The sequence below is a fragment of the Dermacentor variabilis genome, chromosome 3 (genome assembly GCF_050947875.1).
Source record: "Dermacentor variabilis isolate Ectoservices chromosome 3, ASM5094787v1, whole genome shotgun sequence".
NCBI classification, from domain to species: Eukaryota; Metazoa; Arthropoda; class Arachnida; order Ixodida; family Ixodidae; genus Dermacentor; species Dermacentor variabilis.
In genome coordinates this window covers 230454496-230470896 of record NC_134570.1, presented here as the reverse complement: position 1 = coordinate 230470896, position 16401 = coordinate 230454496, and the positions used below count along the sequence as shown (strand labels likewise).

General features: G+C 55.5%; 1 protein-coding gene across 1 annotated transcript; it reads right to left on the bottom strand.

Moving 5' to 3' along the window:
* Positions 1–7666: 7666 nt before the first annotated feature.
* Positions 7667–8398, bottom strand: LOC142575045 (protein NYNRIN-like). Its single transcript, XM_075684012.1, has one exon. It carries the CDS (start codon positions 8396–8398, stop codon positions 7667–7669), a length of 732 nt encoding a protein of 243 aa, XP_075540127.1.
* Positions 8399–16401: the final 8003 nt, after the last annotated feature.

Here is a 16401-nt window from a genome sequence, read left to right as displayed (position 1 = left end):
GCACAACAGACCGGTAAATACCGTATCCAGCTTTCCTGGACATCTGGGTTTAGCTCGCGTGAGCGCCACCACATGGCGTAGAGACCTTAAACTTTTCAAACTTCCCGCGGTGACTTAGTGATGACGTCAGCAAAACAAAAAAGCAAAAGTTAAAAGCTATCCCTGCGCACTGAACATGGCCACAAAGCTTGTCCCGCCGGCGCTATCAGTGTACTTGATAAAGCGTAGCCGCTCGTAGGCTGGAATTGGCTAATCATCCTAAGAGCCTTAAGTCTCGACGAGCGGTGATTAATTCTGTGCTTTGAGAGGCTTCCCAAAAGGCAGCCACGTATTATATGCTACAGAGTAAACGGGCTAGGGTAATCGTCTGAAGCAGTCTGCGGCAGGTTTTGTTTAGTCGCCAAAGCGTGAAGGGACACTAAAGGCAAATACGAAGTAAAGCTTAAGTGTTAGATTAGTGCTCGAGAATATCTAAGGTGTCGGTGTTCTCGCGAAGAGAGCCTTAATAAACTAGAAATCGAGGTAAAGGCGGGACATGATTAGAGACTCCCCCGGGACATTCAAGCACGATGACGAAAGCACTCCTCAGTTAAATACTGTCTCTAGTACTCAACTACTCGTTGCAAAAAGTATCCTCGTATTGTATTATAAGGTCAAATAAAATGCTACTTGTCCAGTTCGATTTCATGTTCAGAAAAAACAACTCATTAATATTACCGTTGAACGACGCGGGCGGGCGAAAGGTTTCGTTTTCACTCGACTCTCTGGGCCGCCACGCTTTCGCGTTTCAGTACTTTCCTAATCGTAGTGCTGGAGTGGTTTTGCTGGCTCGCGAAACTCGCACAAACTGCAAGTAGCAGAGAATTCAACTTCCATGTGATGTCGCGAGATGCCTGAACGGTCTACGCCGCTTGACCAAAAAGCAGCTGCAGCGGCGAATCCGCCGCTCTTTCTTGGCTCGGTGCCGCCGTCTGTCGGGCGCCGTTTTACTCACCAATGGCAGCAAAGAGCGGTGATGGTGTGTGAAATGTCACCATTGCCCGGGTTGTCTGGGGGAGATTTGAATTTCGAAAAAGGAATTCGGACCCCACTGATACAATTTTCTCGTGAACTAAGTCTTTTCTTGGCACGAAACAAGCGTTGCGAGGTTTCTAGAATGGTATTTAAAGAATCCACGTCGACTTAGTATTTACCTTTAGTGACCCTTTAACGTCCGAACCTCGCACGTCTACGAGACGCCGTCCCCACTGAACACATTCGTCAATTAGCCGCCTACAAGATGTCTTGATAATCAATATTGTGACACGCTGACGAAGTTGTTTTCAGCTTGGTCGGAAGAAGACGACGTTCTGGGCTTCGAGCGCTGTCCACCATCTTGGCAGCTGCTGCAATCATTGTAAATATCCTGTAAATATACGTCCGACTGTTTTTAAACCCGTAACATTTTGGTGGAGGTTGCGGTATCATTATCAAGGCGGATTTACGCAGCGGACGCTCCTTGGCTGCATCTACAATGCCAGCACAAGGCGAGGATGCTTCGGGCCCGTCGACACCCATGCCCACCGTCATTATAGCACAACACCGCGACCCAGGAAGCTTTTCTGGCACCGACGACACTGATGTTGAAGACTGCATACGACTTTAACTATATGATCGGGTGAGCTCCAGCAACCACTGGGATCAGACCATCGTGCTCGCTAATTTGATATTTTACCTCGTGGGCACGGCACGCGTCTGGTTTCAGACCCACGAGGAGGAACTTATACCAGCTGGGACATTTGTAAATAGAAGCTCAAGGATTTGTTTGGCAAGCCTGTTGGACGTCAACGCGCCGCCCAAGAAGACCTCGCTTCGCGTGTCCAGAGGTGCACTGAATCCTACCTGACGTACATCCAGGATGTGCTCACTCTGTGCCGCAAAGTGAATCCGAACATAGAGTTTTTGTAGGAAACTCTATGGATCCGAAGATGTCCGAACCTGATAAAGTTGCACATGTCATTAAGGGCATAGCAGATGATGCCTTCCCAAGCAGATGATGCCTTCCCACGAAACACAGAACCTCTTAAAAACTTCTTGGAACGGCTACAAACAGCTATAGACTTCTTGGTCTATGATAAGACTGAAAATAGAATTTCTTCTAAACATAACATCAGCACTTGGAATATGCTAGTATATATTCTACCTGCGGCAAAAGCCACTACTGGTGTCACTAGAGTCTATCTTGGCAAACATTCAGAGCGTCTGACTCAATAACTTTTTCGAGCATTTTGTCTAAAAGTGCATAAAATGCCAAACGACGTACGTGTTAAACGTGCGGTTACCGTCGGCCGTCGGCGTTAGCGAATAAAAGACGGCACAGACAAATCGAACTCGTTGGAAGCAACATAATAGGTTGGCTTTAATGTTAAATAATTTCACGCCAGAACTTCAACAATCAAGGGCGTGTTGTTGTTTTACATACGGGGCGCGCGCACGACGCCTGAAAAATTGGAGGACGCTTAAGCTTCGCCTTCAAGAGTCGAACGCGACAGCGTTCCCGTCGACCCGCCAAGGGGTGTAAGACAATGCGCTACGGCGCAGCGATCACTTACGAGGCGCCCCGCATCGGACTTTGCGCCCACCTATCACGCGGTGAGCGTTGAGCAACGCAGCGTTCGGCGCGGCAACGAAACGTGCGCCTGAGCAAACGGAGCGAACCAAAGAACTCGGAGGGGGAAACAACATACGCCAGCCAAACGTCGGTATCGGCACGGGCAGAGATCGAGATAGATAGATAGTAATCTAAAGAAAGGAACGGCGCTTGATTCTGCAACCCGTGTGGGAGCACGGCGAAGCGTCGTCAGGGGAGAGGGAGTGGGGGCCGCGACGCGCCTGGCATCGGTCCCCGCACAGCCCCAATGCGCGCGTGGCGCGCCACCTGTCGGGGCAGCGCCGTACATTGAGAGGAGGGGGTCTTTTGTGTTTGCCGCAAGATGGCTCTGCGTGTGCGGTAAGCGCAGAAAAAACGTAGCGGAAACGTACTTCGCTACTCTTGTAACTGCGACTTCTGTAAGCTACATGCTCATAATTACCGATATACACCGCAGTATAACTTTCTACGGCACGTTTCTAAGACAACACCGCATTCACTAGAAGCGCTTTTGTACCGCTTTCAAGCATCGAACTCGTGGCTGAGTGGTAGCGTCTCCGTCTCACACTCCAGAGACCCTGGTTCGATTCCCACCCAGCCCATCTTGGAAGTTGCTTTTTATTTATGAAGTGCCTGCCGTGATTTATCGCTCACGGCCAACGCCGCGGACGCCGACACCGAAGACGGCGCCTTTTCTGCGACACGAGCTCCTTAACGCTATCGCGTTAAAACCATTCTTCTATGCTCGCGCAGCAGGTATACTGACAGGAGCGGTATACAGCAGGTATACTGACAGGAGCAGCAGGAGCGATCGAAACGCCGGTGTTACAGAGAGCCACCGCGATGCGATTCCTTCGGCGGCACGCTCCAAATTTTTCAGACATCTCATTCCGTGCGGTAAACACTGGGAGGCAGGAAGTTCGAAAAAACCATTAACTCTATGGCGTCGACCCGCCACCGATCCTCGCATCTCGTGGCGCTGCTGTCGCACTTTGCTCGGTCAGCACGGCGCGGACGGGGCGACGAAGCACTGTCCGCTTATCTGTTTTGGCGCGTTGTATACATGCGTGTTTTGCTGCAGTCTTGGTGCATTTTGCGACACTCTTGTGCGTCTTAAATGCCGTGTGCGTTTTGAAGAGTTTACGGGTCGTATCATCCAATTTTATTTGGTGACGCGAATGCATATTTATGCTCCGTTCCTGCAGCGATAACCTACTTTGAATGTGCAAGTCTGCTCGCAAGGGAGCAAAGCTCACGTAGGTTTCAACATTGCACTTGTGAATGCGGTGCTCTCATGCAAGAAATAGTGCTAGCTAGCTTCATTTCTTTTCAGCCCGAAATGAAGTGCTGAAAGTATGTATATACCGTGTGTCCCAGTGTTGTGTCGGCAGCGGCAGGCAAGTGGGGGCCCTTGCCCAGCGAACGCGCGGCGAGCGCCGACGCAGTGAGGGAGACTCGGAGCTAACTGCTCCTGATGAAAACCGGAACGAAGACTGAGCCGGCTCGCGGCCGTTTGTTACTTAAAAGGACTTCACACGCCAGATGACACCTCCTGATTGGTCCAAGCTCGTCACATGACAGAAGGGGGTGCGCCATCTAGCTAAACTACTACAAAACATAAATGTATAATAACACAGAGATCTGGCAGGGGGCGACACTATACTACATCATCCCCCCCTGGAAACAAAGCAAGCATATAGTGAAACGCGCACTTAAGTCCAAGGACAAATTCAGTTCGTTCCCCCCATGTTCACACACACGCGCACCACTGCAGACTTGGGCACCAAAACACAGGCAGTCAGTCAAAACAAAATCTGACAAGGAACACGGCACAAGACTCACTGCACCGCAACAAGGAACACATTTTATACCTGTGTTAATGAAACATGCGAATTGCCTGAGACGGCAATACGCTCTACACTCGGAAAACAAAATCATCAAGCCACGGAGGCCGTTTTCTGTCACGATGAGGACGCGTGCGTACCTCAGAAGAACTTTGGGGGTTGCGACGCGTATCAGTCGACTTTAAAGACCCAGTCGTCCTACTACTATTTCCCTCCCCCTGGTTGGAGAATTGAATGTGGTTGTCGCTGAAAACTGGAGAGGGTTGCCCAGGAAGCTCCTCTCGAAGTCTCAACAAGTCCTGGGAGGCTACCGATTCCCCCACGGAATCAGAGACGACTGCCGACTGTGCAGACTCGGAAGTGATACAGTCAGACGAACTACTTAGCTGATGCTTATAACTATGAGAAGACGCTGTCACTACAGACGAGTCGTCAGAATGACTATCCAGATTTTAATATGAGTACAAAAAGTCTCTATCACTTGTACACAATGTACTACCTGCTGGATCCTTCATCACTAGGGTTAACTTAGACACATGCCACGTCTTCCCATCACTGAGTACAAAAACAGATGGTCCTATCTGGGCTTTAACTGTACGAGGTTTACTGTACTTTATAGGGGTATTACTCAGGTTCACGCGTGCGCACCTGACCCTTCTCTGGATCGCACAGCGCCGTCGGAGCGGCAGTCGCTCGCTAGCACTTTCGCAGCAGCCCTAGCAGTCAGAGCTGTGACCCCTAACCCGCGGTTCGCAGTGAGTTGCGACCACGGCGGGTTCAGGCCAGTGGGGACAGGGTGAGTCTCGACCTAAGGTGTTTACTCACCTTAGAGTACAAATATACCAACTGACAACAACAGCCACAACACATACAAATACAACACAAAACAAAACCACAGCGGCGGAGCATTCCGCACGTCTGGGGTGAAACAAACCGCACAATGTGGGAACCACAAAAGAGGCTGATAAGAGTTCAGCTCACCCAGAGTGGATCCGCGCTCGGGCCCTGGGGCGGTGAGTCGCACACAAAGGCCGAGCGCAACAGGGGGACGGCGTGCGGCGGTCTCAGCGGCTGAATTGAGATGCGGCCAGTCGCAAGCTCCTCAGCCGAAAGACCACGGTGCATCGGGGGAATAGCGCTTCTCCCCGAGCGGCGGAGAGGGAGTCTCCCCGGTTCCAAGAAAGGAGGGAACGGGGTGCCTTGGCTGCAGCGTCGCGGCCAGGCGCGAAGAGTAGCGGGAGCGGCGAAGGTGCCCTCTACCCGCTACCCTCCGCGAGCGAGCACGTGATTATCGCGTGATAACCGCGTGGCCGCTGCGGAGATATCGGGATGCGCGTGCGATCCCCACATCCCCCCCTCCTTAAAATAACCCTTTAGCCGCTAAGAGGCCGCCGTCGCCTGAGGCTTTCCTGCGAGAGGGACATGCTACTCCGACAGCAACACGGTTTGAGTCCGTGTTGGTGAGGGAGCAGCTCTAGCTGCAGACCGTCGTTGCCGCCGTGTAGGTGGTCGCGAGCCAGGCCGGAACATTGAACGATGCCACGGAGCAGCTTGCCAGTAACGGGACGCAGCAGGAGGCAAGAAGGCTGTTGGGTCCGGGTCACCTAGCGTCTCGGCGGCGTCACCTGCCCAGTCGGACGTGCCGGGTCCGTGGTGGCGAAAGGGCTCCTGGATTTCTTTTGGCTGCCTCGACCAGACTGACGCAATCCCCGAACCAGCCTCGATATGGCGCAGGACAGCTCTTTTGGTGTTCCCGGGGTTCGTTGTCCTCTGGTATTGGCGAACGCGTTTCTTTCTGTTCGTTCCGCCACAGCTCTCTCTGTTGTTGCGCACCCTCGCGGGTGTCGGCACGCAAGATCGGCAAAGGCGTGCCGACTCACCCCTGACGATGGCTTGCACCTCGCTGCGCAGCAGGGGTCCACTCTGTCCCTGCGGGCGAAGTCTTTCGCTCGGCTTTGAGGCTGGGTACTTGGTTGCGGGGCTCGCAACTCAGTCGCGGAGTTCTGCGGCGCGGTTCGGCGAATTCTGCGCCTCTGCGACCATTCCGGACAGGAAGTCGCCCGCTGCACCTCTCACCTCGCTGTTAGCTGCCGGAGGATCTTCTTTTCTCGCCGCCTGTTGTCTGAACTGCACTGCTGACTGCTTGAGGCCTGCTCGTTCGTACCCACAGCGGAGACGGTCTTTTCTTCTTGCTTGAATGCTGTTGCACGGCTCCCGACGGGCGGTCTGCTGCTGCGACAATTCTGTTAGCCCCTCTCGCTTCTTCCAAAGAGAAAGCGCGTGCTCGCTCTGGAAGCCTGCATGCTAGACATCGGAGGAGCGTTCCGTCCGATATCGTGCACAATAAAATAGCCTCCGCGAACCGGACAGAGTTAGTTCTGCTGAGATCGCAAGTTATAACGCCGCACTGGGCTCGAACGTCGAGCTGTGCCACCCGATGCCGCTGCCTGCGGGCGCGGGAGAGCGTTCTCTTCGGGCCACTAGTTCCCTCTGTCATAGTAGGGTTTGAGATCGCAGACATGCACCGGTCGGCTGATCGGTCTTAGCTTCAAGTCCGCCAGCCTGTACACGAGCGAAGAGACAGTCTCTCGCACCCGGTACGGTCCTGTCCATTTCGGCGCCAGAGAAGCTGAGAATTTCTTACTGGCGTCGCTCAGGACGTGATTCCGTCTCAACACCAGGTCGCCCACTTTGTAGTGAACTTCCCGATGAAAGCGGTCGTACTGCGCTTTCTGCTCGGCACGTGCAGTGCTCAGGTTCCGTCGCGCTTTTCGTAAAGCCTCCGTTACCTTCGCGCGCAGCCCAGTCGCATAATCGGCGCGTGCCGACGAAACAACCAGTTCCGTGCTGCTTCGTTCCGGTAGAGTAAGTTCTACCGGATTCAACAGCTCCCTCCCAAGGTTGAGGGTGGCGGGTGTATAACCAGTCGATCGATTCACTGTCGACCTGATTGCAAATCCAATTTCAGGAAGACAAGCGTCCCACTCATTGTGCGTCCCCGCAAATGCAACTAGCATGTGCTTGATGTTGCGGTTCACACGCTCAGTGGGATTCGCCTGGGCATGGTACGTGGTTGTTCTCCTGTGCTTAATGCCGAGAGCTGCACAAGAGTCCACGAAGAGTTTGGCAGTGAAGTAGGACGCATTGTCCGTTATCAGCTGCTCAGGATCGCCGAATCGTGTAAACACCTCGATCAGCTTTCCCATGGGTATACGCGTGCCGTCAGCTTCCGTAGGGGGAACAGTTCCACCCACTTGCTGAAATGGTCTGTGACTACGAGAAGGAATCGGTTCCCGCTCGGTGATCTGGGGTAAGGCCCCATGACGTCACATGCCGCAATTTGCCACGGTGTTCGGCTATTGATCGGCTGCATGAGCCCGGGTGGGCGTCCACCACGCGGCTTCACGCGTTGGCACACGTTGCAAGAGCGGGCGTAGCGCATCACATCCCGCTTCATTCCAGGCCAGGTAGCAAAGCGGCACAACTTCAGATAAGTCTTAGGGCCACTTGCATGCCCGGCGATGCACGTATCGTGAAAGTAGCGTAAAAGTGCTCCTCTCAGCGTGCGTGGAATCACCGCTTTGAAGGACTCGTGTGTATCCTTCTCCGCGGGAATGTATCTCAGCAGGACGCCGTCAGAGTCTAGCAGGTAGGAATCCAACGCGCTCACAGCATTACCAGCTGTTTCGGAGCGCCGCGCACCCACAGCAATACCAGCTGCGTCCATGTGCGCCGCGGCCGCGCCGCCGGGCTCCCGGAGCCCCTCAAACACTTTCTTACAAAACGGATCCTCCCGCTGTGCCTCTAACAGCTCCTTTCTGCCGAACACGCTCCCCACTGAACTGACGCAGTCCAAGTGGTTCACGCTTTCGTCCTGCGAAGGGGGTTCGTCTGCCCTTCCTTCGGGACCAGCGCCGTCGAGCATTGTAGCAGTTACTCTGCTCTTAGGCTGAATCACTGAGGGGTCACGATGGGTATTAATGTTACCCCTCCTGACACCCTCAATCGTCGCAGCGGTTAGTCCGCTCTCAAGCTCAGTTTCGGGCGAGGTGAGTTGAGTAGTAATGTTACTCTTCTCACAGTCAACGGGCGCGCGCGAAAGTGCGTCCGCCACAACGTTGTTCTTTCCTCTCCTGTAGCGAACGGTAAAATCGTATCGCTGCAGGAGAAGTGCCCATCGCGCGAGCCGGCCGCTCGGCTCTCCTAAGCGCCTAAGCCAAGTTAGTGCCATATGATCGGTCTCAATTATGAATGGGACTCCATCAATATAGTAGTCGAACTTTTTGAGAGCGAAAATGATCGCCAGACATTCCTTTTCGGTCACGGAGTAATTTCTCTCTGCGGGAGTCAAAGAGCGGCTGGCAAAAGCTACCGGGCGCAAACTACCTTCGTGCTGTTGGAGAAAAACCGCTCCTAGGCCAAGGTCGCTGGCGTCCGTATGTATGACAAATTCTTTGTTCAAGTCTGGTAGCCTTAACTCGGTGGTTTCCACGAGCGCGTTTACGAGGTTGCGCAGTGCCTCCTCTTGCTCGGGACCCCACCTCCACTGCTCACCTTTCCTCAACAGCATTGTCAAGGGGGCTTGCAGTGCAGCGCAGTTTGGGATGAACTGTCGATAGAAGTTCGCCAGCCCCAAAAAGCGTCTCAGTCCGCCTATGTCTGCCGGTGACGGGAAGTTCAATAATGCCTGAACCTTGTCATCACACGGCAGAAGGCGTCCGTTATCAAGTTTAAACCCCAGTAGCGTTACTCGGGTTGCTGCGATCTGGGTCTTGGTCGGGTTTAGCGTTGTCCCCGCAGACCTCAGACGCTCCAACACGTCCCTGAGATGGTGTAAGTGCCCATCAAAGGTACGCGAGTATACCACAACATCGTCCAGGTAAGCAAGAGCGTGGTGCCACCTTGCGTCACCCAAGACACGGTCCATCAGGCGCTGGTAAGTCGCAGGCGCACCGACAAGTCCGAATGGCATACGGGTAAACTGGAAAAGTCCCCTGTGACAAGTGAAGGCAGTCTTCTCTCGGTCACAGGGATCTACCTCCACCTGAAAGTATCCTCTGCTTGCATCGAGCGTAGTGAAGTACTTCGCTCCGCCAACGTTGGATACGATCGAGGGAATGCTAGGAAGCGGATATGCGTCCTTGCGTGTCACCTCGTTCAGGCGGCGATAGTCAACACAAAGGCGGGGCGTCCCATCCTTTTTAGGAACCAACACCACAGGAAAACCCCATGGGCTGTCCGACCTTTCAACAACGCCTGTATCGAGCAGTTCGTCGAGAGCGCTGTCTAGTGCTTTCCTCTTAGCCAAACTTACCGGCCGAGGATTACACTTCCACGGAGAGGCGTCGCCTGTCTCAATTTTGCGCCTGTATAGCGTAGTGCAACCAGGCCGCTCTATGAATACGGCGTCATATTCAGTCAGAAGCGATGAGAGGCGACCCTTTTCTTCCCCCGACAAACTGCTTGAGTCGTCCAGCAGCGGGTGGTATCGTTCTCCCCTCACTGCGGCACAGTCTGCCACCGCAGCGGGGGTTATGGGCTTTGCGGGAGGGTAGCAGTTCCCCTCCGCGCCTCTTTTCTCAGCGCGGTTGGCCGGACGGCATGTCGACCCGGCCGCAACCGTTCTGAGGGACCTTTTCGGGCAATCATTTGGTCGGTCTGCGCGCGAAGCATCATCGAACGAAGTTGTCTCTGACGCTTTTTGAAATGAAACGAAAGGTTTCAGGGTGCCACATGCTCGCTCCCTATATCCTCCGTTGCAGACGTCAATAACAATGCCCGTCTTGGCGAGGAAGTCTCTACCAAGAATTATAGGAACCGACCGGCCGGGAAGGTGAGCGAGGCGCTGTCGCCTCACCCGTTTCTCCCACCGCACCACAAGCCTGGCAGCACAGCTCACGTGTGCCGTGCCGCTGGCAAGTCGGAAGGTCAAATTACTCTCTCTCAGTCGGATAGCGTTCCGACGGAGATGTTCACACACCTCGTCGCCAAATAGTGAAGCGCTTGCTCCTGTGTCTAACAGCGCAAAAAACCTGCGCCGGGCGACTGTAACCTCTATAAGCGGCACTGGCGTGTCGTTGGGTGGTCCGAAACGACAAGCCAGCGGGGCAAGGAGTTCATGTGTCTCACTTCGCGCCGCTGTAACCGCCGCCGGCCATGCAGCGTTGCTCACCGGCGGCCCCGCTCGTTTCCCGAAAGCGCGTGCTCTCGGTTCGCAGGCTGTCTGCAATCCCGGGCGAAGTGCCCCGGCTGGTTGCACTGATAACAGAGGAGAGCCGGCCTTTGTCGGGCTTGGCGTCCAGTGCCTCGCGCCGTTTGACCGTTGTTCCTCTCTGTCGACTGCTCCCTTGCAGGCACGCTCTGCTCTCGCATCATCGAGCCGGCATGTCGACCACGATTCTGCATACCTCGGCCATCGGCAGCGCGTGCTGCACGCATGGCATAAGTGTACGGGTCGAGAGCCCGGTCAGATAAGTCCCAACCGTTTCTCAGTTGTCCGTCACTGAAAGCAACCGCACCACCTCCACCGGAACGAGTGCGAAAAGTGTCCCCGTTCCACGCGCATCGCGGCTCAAGTGCCCTCGACGCTGGGGGTGGAGGTCGGTATGAGCGCAAGGCGAGTATGTCCGCCTGTATGCGCTTTGCCTCCGAGGCCAGCTCATCCAAATCCCTGAACTTGCTGCCTCTTAGGTACGCTGCGAAGGTGGGATGAGCTTGTCGCGTGACTCTCTCCACCTTATCGCAGTTCGGAGCAGAAGGGTCAGCGGTACGATAAAGTTCGTCCATCGCCCTTACGTACTCGAGCAAGGATTCGTCCGGATGCTGAGTACGTAGCTCCAACTCGCGCCGCAGACGACGCTCGTAATCTGCGGGCAGGAATTCCTCGCGTAAAGTCGCTCGGAACTCAGCCAGCGTGCTAGACCGGTAGCCAGTGAGCCGGAACCAGCGGGCAGCGTGATCAGTCGACGACACTGATACGACGCGTTCCAGTATCTCGCCATCGGACAGCCCCGTTGCGCGCTGGTAAGTCGGCACGCGATCGAGGTATTCGTTGACGCTAACTGAATCATGATACCCGCTGTAGGTGGGTAAGTCCACCCTCACTCTCGGTCTAGCAGCGGCCGCAGATGGCAGCAGAGTGTTCTGCACGGCACCTGTCAACCTCTCAATCAAGCGCATCGCATCGTGCAACATTGCCTGTTGAGGCTCGCTCTGGCCAGCAATGCCTGGCACAGGAGCAGAACGCGTTGAGCAAGTGTACCGCAGTGGCTCCATGCTCTCCGCAAACTCTGGCGAAGGGTTCGGCGTAATGTGCCTCACGCCTTCAAGGGTACATCCTGCCGGAGAGAGCGCCTCGTGTGTAGCGCTATCCTCTTCGAAGCTTATAAAATTCCCAGGGCTAATGTTCGCCGCAAGGCATGACTGAGCGGTAGCAGTTACCGCCGCTTCGAATTGTTGCCTGTTGGTAGCAACCTGTGACAGCGTATACAACGGCTGTAAGTCAGCCCCGTATGCTGCCATGGTTCGTTCGTGTAGTGGCAGTCACTCAAACAAACTCAACCTGTCACACCTCTGGCCCCACGTTGGGCGCCAAATATAGGGGTATTACTCAGGTTCGCGCGTGCGCACCTGACCCTTCTCTGGATCGCACAGCGCCGTCGGAGCGGCAGTCGCTCGCTAGCACTTTCGCAGCAGCCCTAGCAGTCAGAGCTGTGACCCCTAACCCGCGGTTCGCAGTGAGTTGCGACCACGGCGGGTTCAGGCCAGTGGGGACAGGGTGAGTCTCGACCTAAGGTGTTTACTCACCTTAGAGTACAAATATACCAACTGACAACAACAGCCACAACACATACAAATACAACACAAAACAAAACCACAGCGGCGGAGCATTCCGCACGTCTGGGGTGAAACAAACCGCACAATGTGGGAACCACAAAAGAGGCTGATAAGAGTTCAGCTCACCCAGAGTGGATCCGCGCTCGGGCCCTGGGGCGGTGAGTCGCACACAAAGGCCGAGCGCAACAGGGGGACGGCGTGCGGCGGTCTCAGCGGCTGAATTGAGATGCGGCCAGTCGCAAGCTCCTCAGCCGAAAGACCACGGTGCATCGGGGGAATAGCGCTTCTCCCCGAGCGGCGGAGAGGGAGTCTCCCCGGTTCCAAGAAAGGAGGGAACGGGGTGCCTTGGCTGCAGCGTCGCGGCCAGGCGCGAAGAGTAGCGGGAGCGGCGAAGGTGCCCTCTACCCGCTACCCTCCGCGAGCGAGCACGTGATTATCGCGTGATAACCGCGTGGCCGCTGCGGAGATATCGGGATGCGCGTGCGATCCCCACAACTTACAAAATCCTTTCCTGTTAAATCTAATTCTGACGGTGTCTCCCACCTTGACACGAGTTGCCTGAGCACCTCTACGTTTGTCTACGTACTGTTTAGTCTGCCACTGTTTCTGCAAGACTCTTTCTTGAACTTGAGGCACAAGACTGTCCTGTTCCCCTAGATCTACACAGAGCCGCATGGTTCCATCCTTCTTGCGCACCACCACGATTGGAGACACCCACTCAGAAGCCTCGACGTGCTCGATGACGTCGCAGTCCTCGAGACGTCGCAATTCATTTGTGCCCTGATCACGGAGAGCCAGGGGTAGTCGGCGCAACTTTGAAGATACTGGTTTCGCATCTTGCTGCCGATGAATTCGGTGCACAAAGTTGTTGACGAGACCCAACTCGTCACTGAAGTGGTGATCAAAACCCGGAGGCACACCTGTGGGGCTCTGTACTGGAGGAAGCGAAGGTAGATGACATGTCAGCGACGTACCGTCAATCGTATGCCCAAGCGTTGGATGGCGTCTAAACCCAGCAGTGATGTTCCTGTAGTCGTTACGTGGAACGTGACAGAGCATGGACAGTGGCTGAAACAGGCCTTGAATGTACTTGAATGAAAACTTGAAGCCTTGAATGAAAAAACTGGACAGTGGCTTGAAACAGGCCTTGAATGTCGATGCGTTGCTTGGAGGAATTTCTCAAGTCCACTGTTGTTTGTGACAGCCTGTGCTGTCGACCAAAGTGATTTGTAAAATCTTCGGCCGTCATGAATGACACAGACGCTCCCGTATCCACCAGCAGTCGCATGGAGACGCCGTTAACTACGACCGGAACTTCCAAATCTTTTTTAGTTTCAAAAGCGCTTACCGTCAAGACAGACGCGGACGGCTGCCCTGCGGAAGTTGACGAAGACGGCGTCTCTGCGGAAGAGACGTGGTGCACCGCTGTTCGGGTCTTTCGACATATCGAAGCGAAACGGCCCAACGTGTGGCAGGCGTTGCATCGCCGATTTCTTGCTGGACAGTTCCTGTAAGACGCGATATGGTTCCTGCTGCCACACCGATCGCATGCACCACGGTTCCCGGAGGAGCCATGTGCGAAATGTCGGCCCTCTTGGCGGCCTCTCGGAAGAAGTCGGCCATCCATGTACTGCCGGACTAAGTCGGCCATCTAGGCAGCTTCCCGGAAGAAGTCTGTCATCTTGGCTCGTCGACGGAACGCCAAGTTGAAATCCCTCAATTCTTCGTACAATTTCGGAGCCGAACGCGCGGTTCGCTCGATGCAAGGCTTCTAAAGAGCGTCCAATTTCTTCTGCCTTGTCCAGGTTTCGCCATGAGCTGATAACTTTTCGCGAACGCTGACGTTCGCTACCCCATGTATTGTTTGGTCTCGGACGCGCTCGTCGTAGGTTGTGCCGAAGTTGCACTGTACCGCCTTCTCTTCAGTGCGGTCACGAATTCCAGGAATCCTTCTCCCTCGAACTGCCTTCGACTGGTGAATTCGTGCCTCTCCGCCAGAACATTTATTGACGCGGCGAACAGCCGGTCAAGCCGCTGCAAGAGTTTCTGGAACTCTGACGCTGGCGGGACCGCATCACTTGACGTTGACGCTGCGCCGGTCGACTGCCTTGCTGCTTCGCCTGACGCTGACGCTGCGCCGGTTAACTGCCTTGTTGCTTCCTGCTCCTCGTCTCCAAAGTACTTTCGTTGTCCCTCGCCCGAGAGCGCTGACGAGCGCGGACGCGCAGCAGTCGCCACCGCCGGCCGCTTCGAGGTGGGCCTGAAAATTTTTTTTCCATCGATGCCATGGAATTAACGGTGGCCCGGGCACTTCAAGAAAAACGGGAAGGTTCGCCGTAAAAGACGCCATGCCAGGTAGCGTGCAGGAGACAGTACAGGAGACAAGCCGGAGCTCGCAGCAGGAATGGGGCAAGGAAGAACAAAGGGGTCAGGCAGGCCTAGGCTCGGAAGCCTCGCGACGCCAAGTGCGTTGGCGGCGTTTGCGTGCCGTGCAGACACACGAAGGGACGCTTCACTTACGAAGCTCGTTGGTTTCCCGGGGCTTCGGTCGGAACCGCAGCGGGAATCACATCCTCGTCGCCATAAGATGTTGTCTCGGCAGCGGCAGGCAAGTGGGGGCCCGTGCTCAGCGAACGCGCGGCGAGCGCCGACGCAGTGAGGGAGACTCCGAGCTAACTGCTCCTGATGAAAACCGGAACGAAGACTGATGATAGTGATAGTGATCAAAGGAAAGGAAGGACGCTTGATTCTGCAACCCGTGAGGGAGCACGGCGAAGCGTCATCAGGGGAGATGGAGTGGGAAGTGAAAGATGATAGAGAAAGAGGGAGGATGTGGCCTAATAGACTCCACTATGCGCGACAGGTGGCAGTCCTCAGTAAAGTTGCCAGCGTTGTAGCGGGCGCTTATAGGGTGTCTATTCCCGTGGAACTTATAAACTCCAGCAGGCTTCGCAGCGCAGGGAGCTGTGGACACACTGGGAGCAGCAGGTCAGTCTCTGTGGCCGCTGGAAGGCCGTGACGTCTGTAGGTGTTGATCACTGTGGAGCGTTTCTGCGCCAAGGATGGGCAAGCACAGAGAAGGTGTTCCAGAGTCTCCGGGTCGCCGCACCTCTTGCAGGCAGGCGACGTGGCGCGGGCCTTGGCGTACAGCCGGGCCGCAGTCCAGGTGCAGCCAGTCCGCAAGCGCAGGAGTATGGAACGGTCTCTTCTGGAGAGGCCGTTCTCTGGAAATGGCTTGGGGGCCCTGCCACTAGCCACTCGGGGGTCCGGGTGAATGGAGGTGAGCAGGCACCGTAGCCGATGTCTCGCGTAGTACGAAGCCGCTACCGCTCTGGTAACCGGGACTACATCATGATGGGCAGCTTTTGCGTAGGTAGCCGCCTCCTCGTTACCGGCTACCCCGACATGTGAGGGCAGTCAGTGGAAGGATATTGGGATTCCGGCGGTGGCTACAGCCGTTAATTTGGCAAGCAGCAGCACCACCGTAAGTCCTGCCCGCCGTGGGTTGACGAGGGCCTGGAGCGCTGGCTTAAAGTCGCACACCACCGCCACCGGCTGCTGGGGAAAGTGCTCAGCAAGGAGGTCGGCAGCGAGGTGCAGCCCCGCGAGCTCAGCTGCAGTAGAGCTTGCTGCAAACGGGAGCCTACACTGCCTGTGACAGGCGAGAGTTGGAACTGTGCATGCCGCTGCTGCCGACCCGCTGGGGAGGACTGAACCATCCGTGAACACCAGCAGGTGTCCTTCCAACTCCTCCTGGAGCTTGCAGGCTGCCGCCTGTGCAGGGCTACGGCTGGTGCTCTCTGCTTGGCTATCCCCTTGAGGGAGAGGTGCACATCCGGAGGTTCGTGATGGGAAGGAGGAAGAGCCACTGCCACAGGTAGTTGGGGAACTGTCTCCTCATAGAGGCGACACAGGTTGCCCATACGTGAAACCGGCAGGCTCCGGAGCAGGTCTAGGAGACCATGGCCGTCTGGTGCGCGATGTAGCCTGTCAATATGCCCCAGTCCCCGTTGCAACATGAGCAGTGACAGTGGCCATTCGCCGGCCTCAGCCAGTGTTGCGGCGATCTTGGAGTGCCTTGGAAGCCCCAGG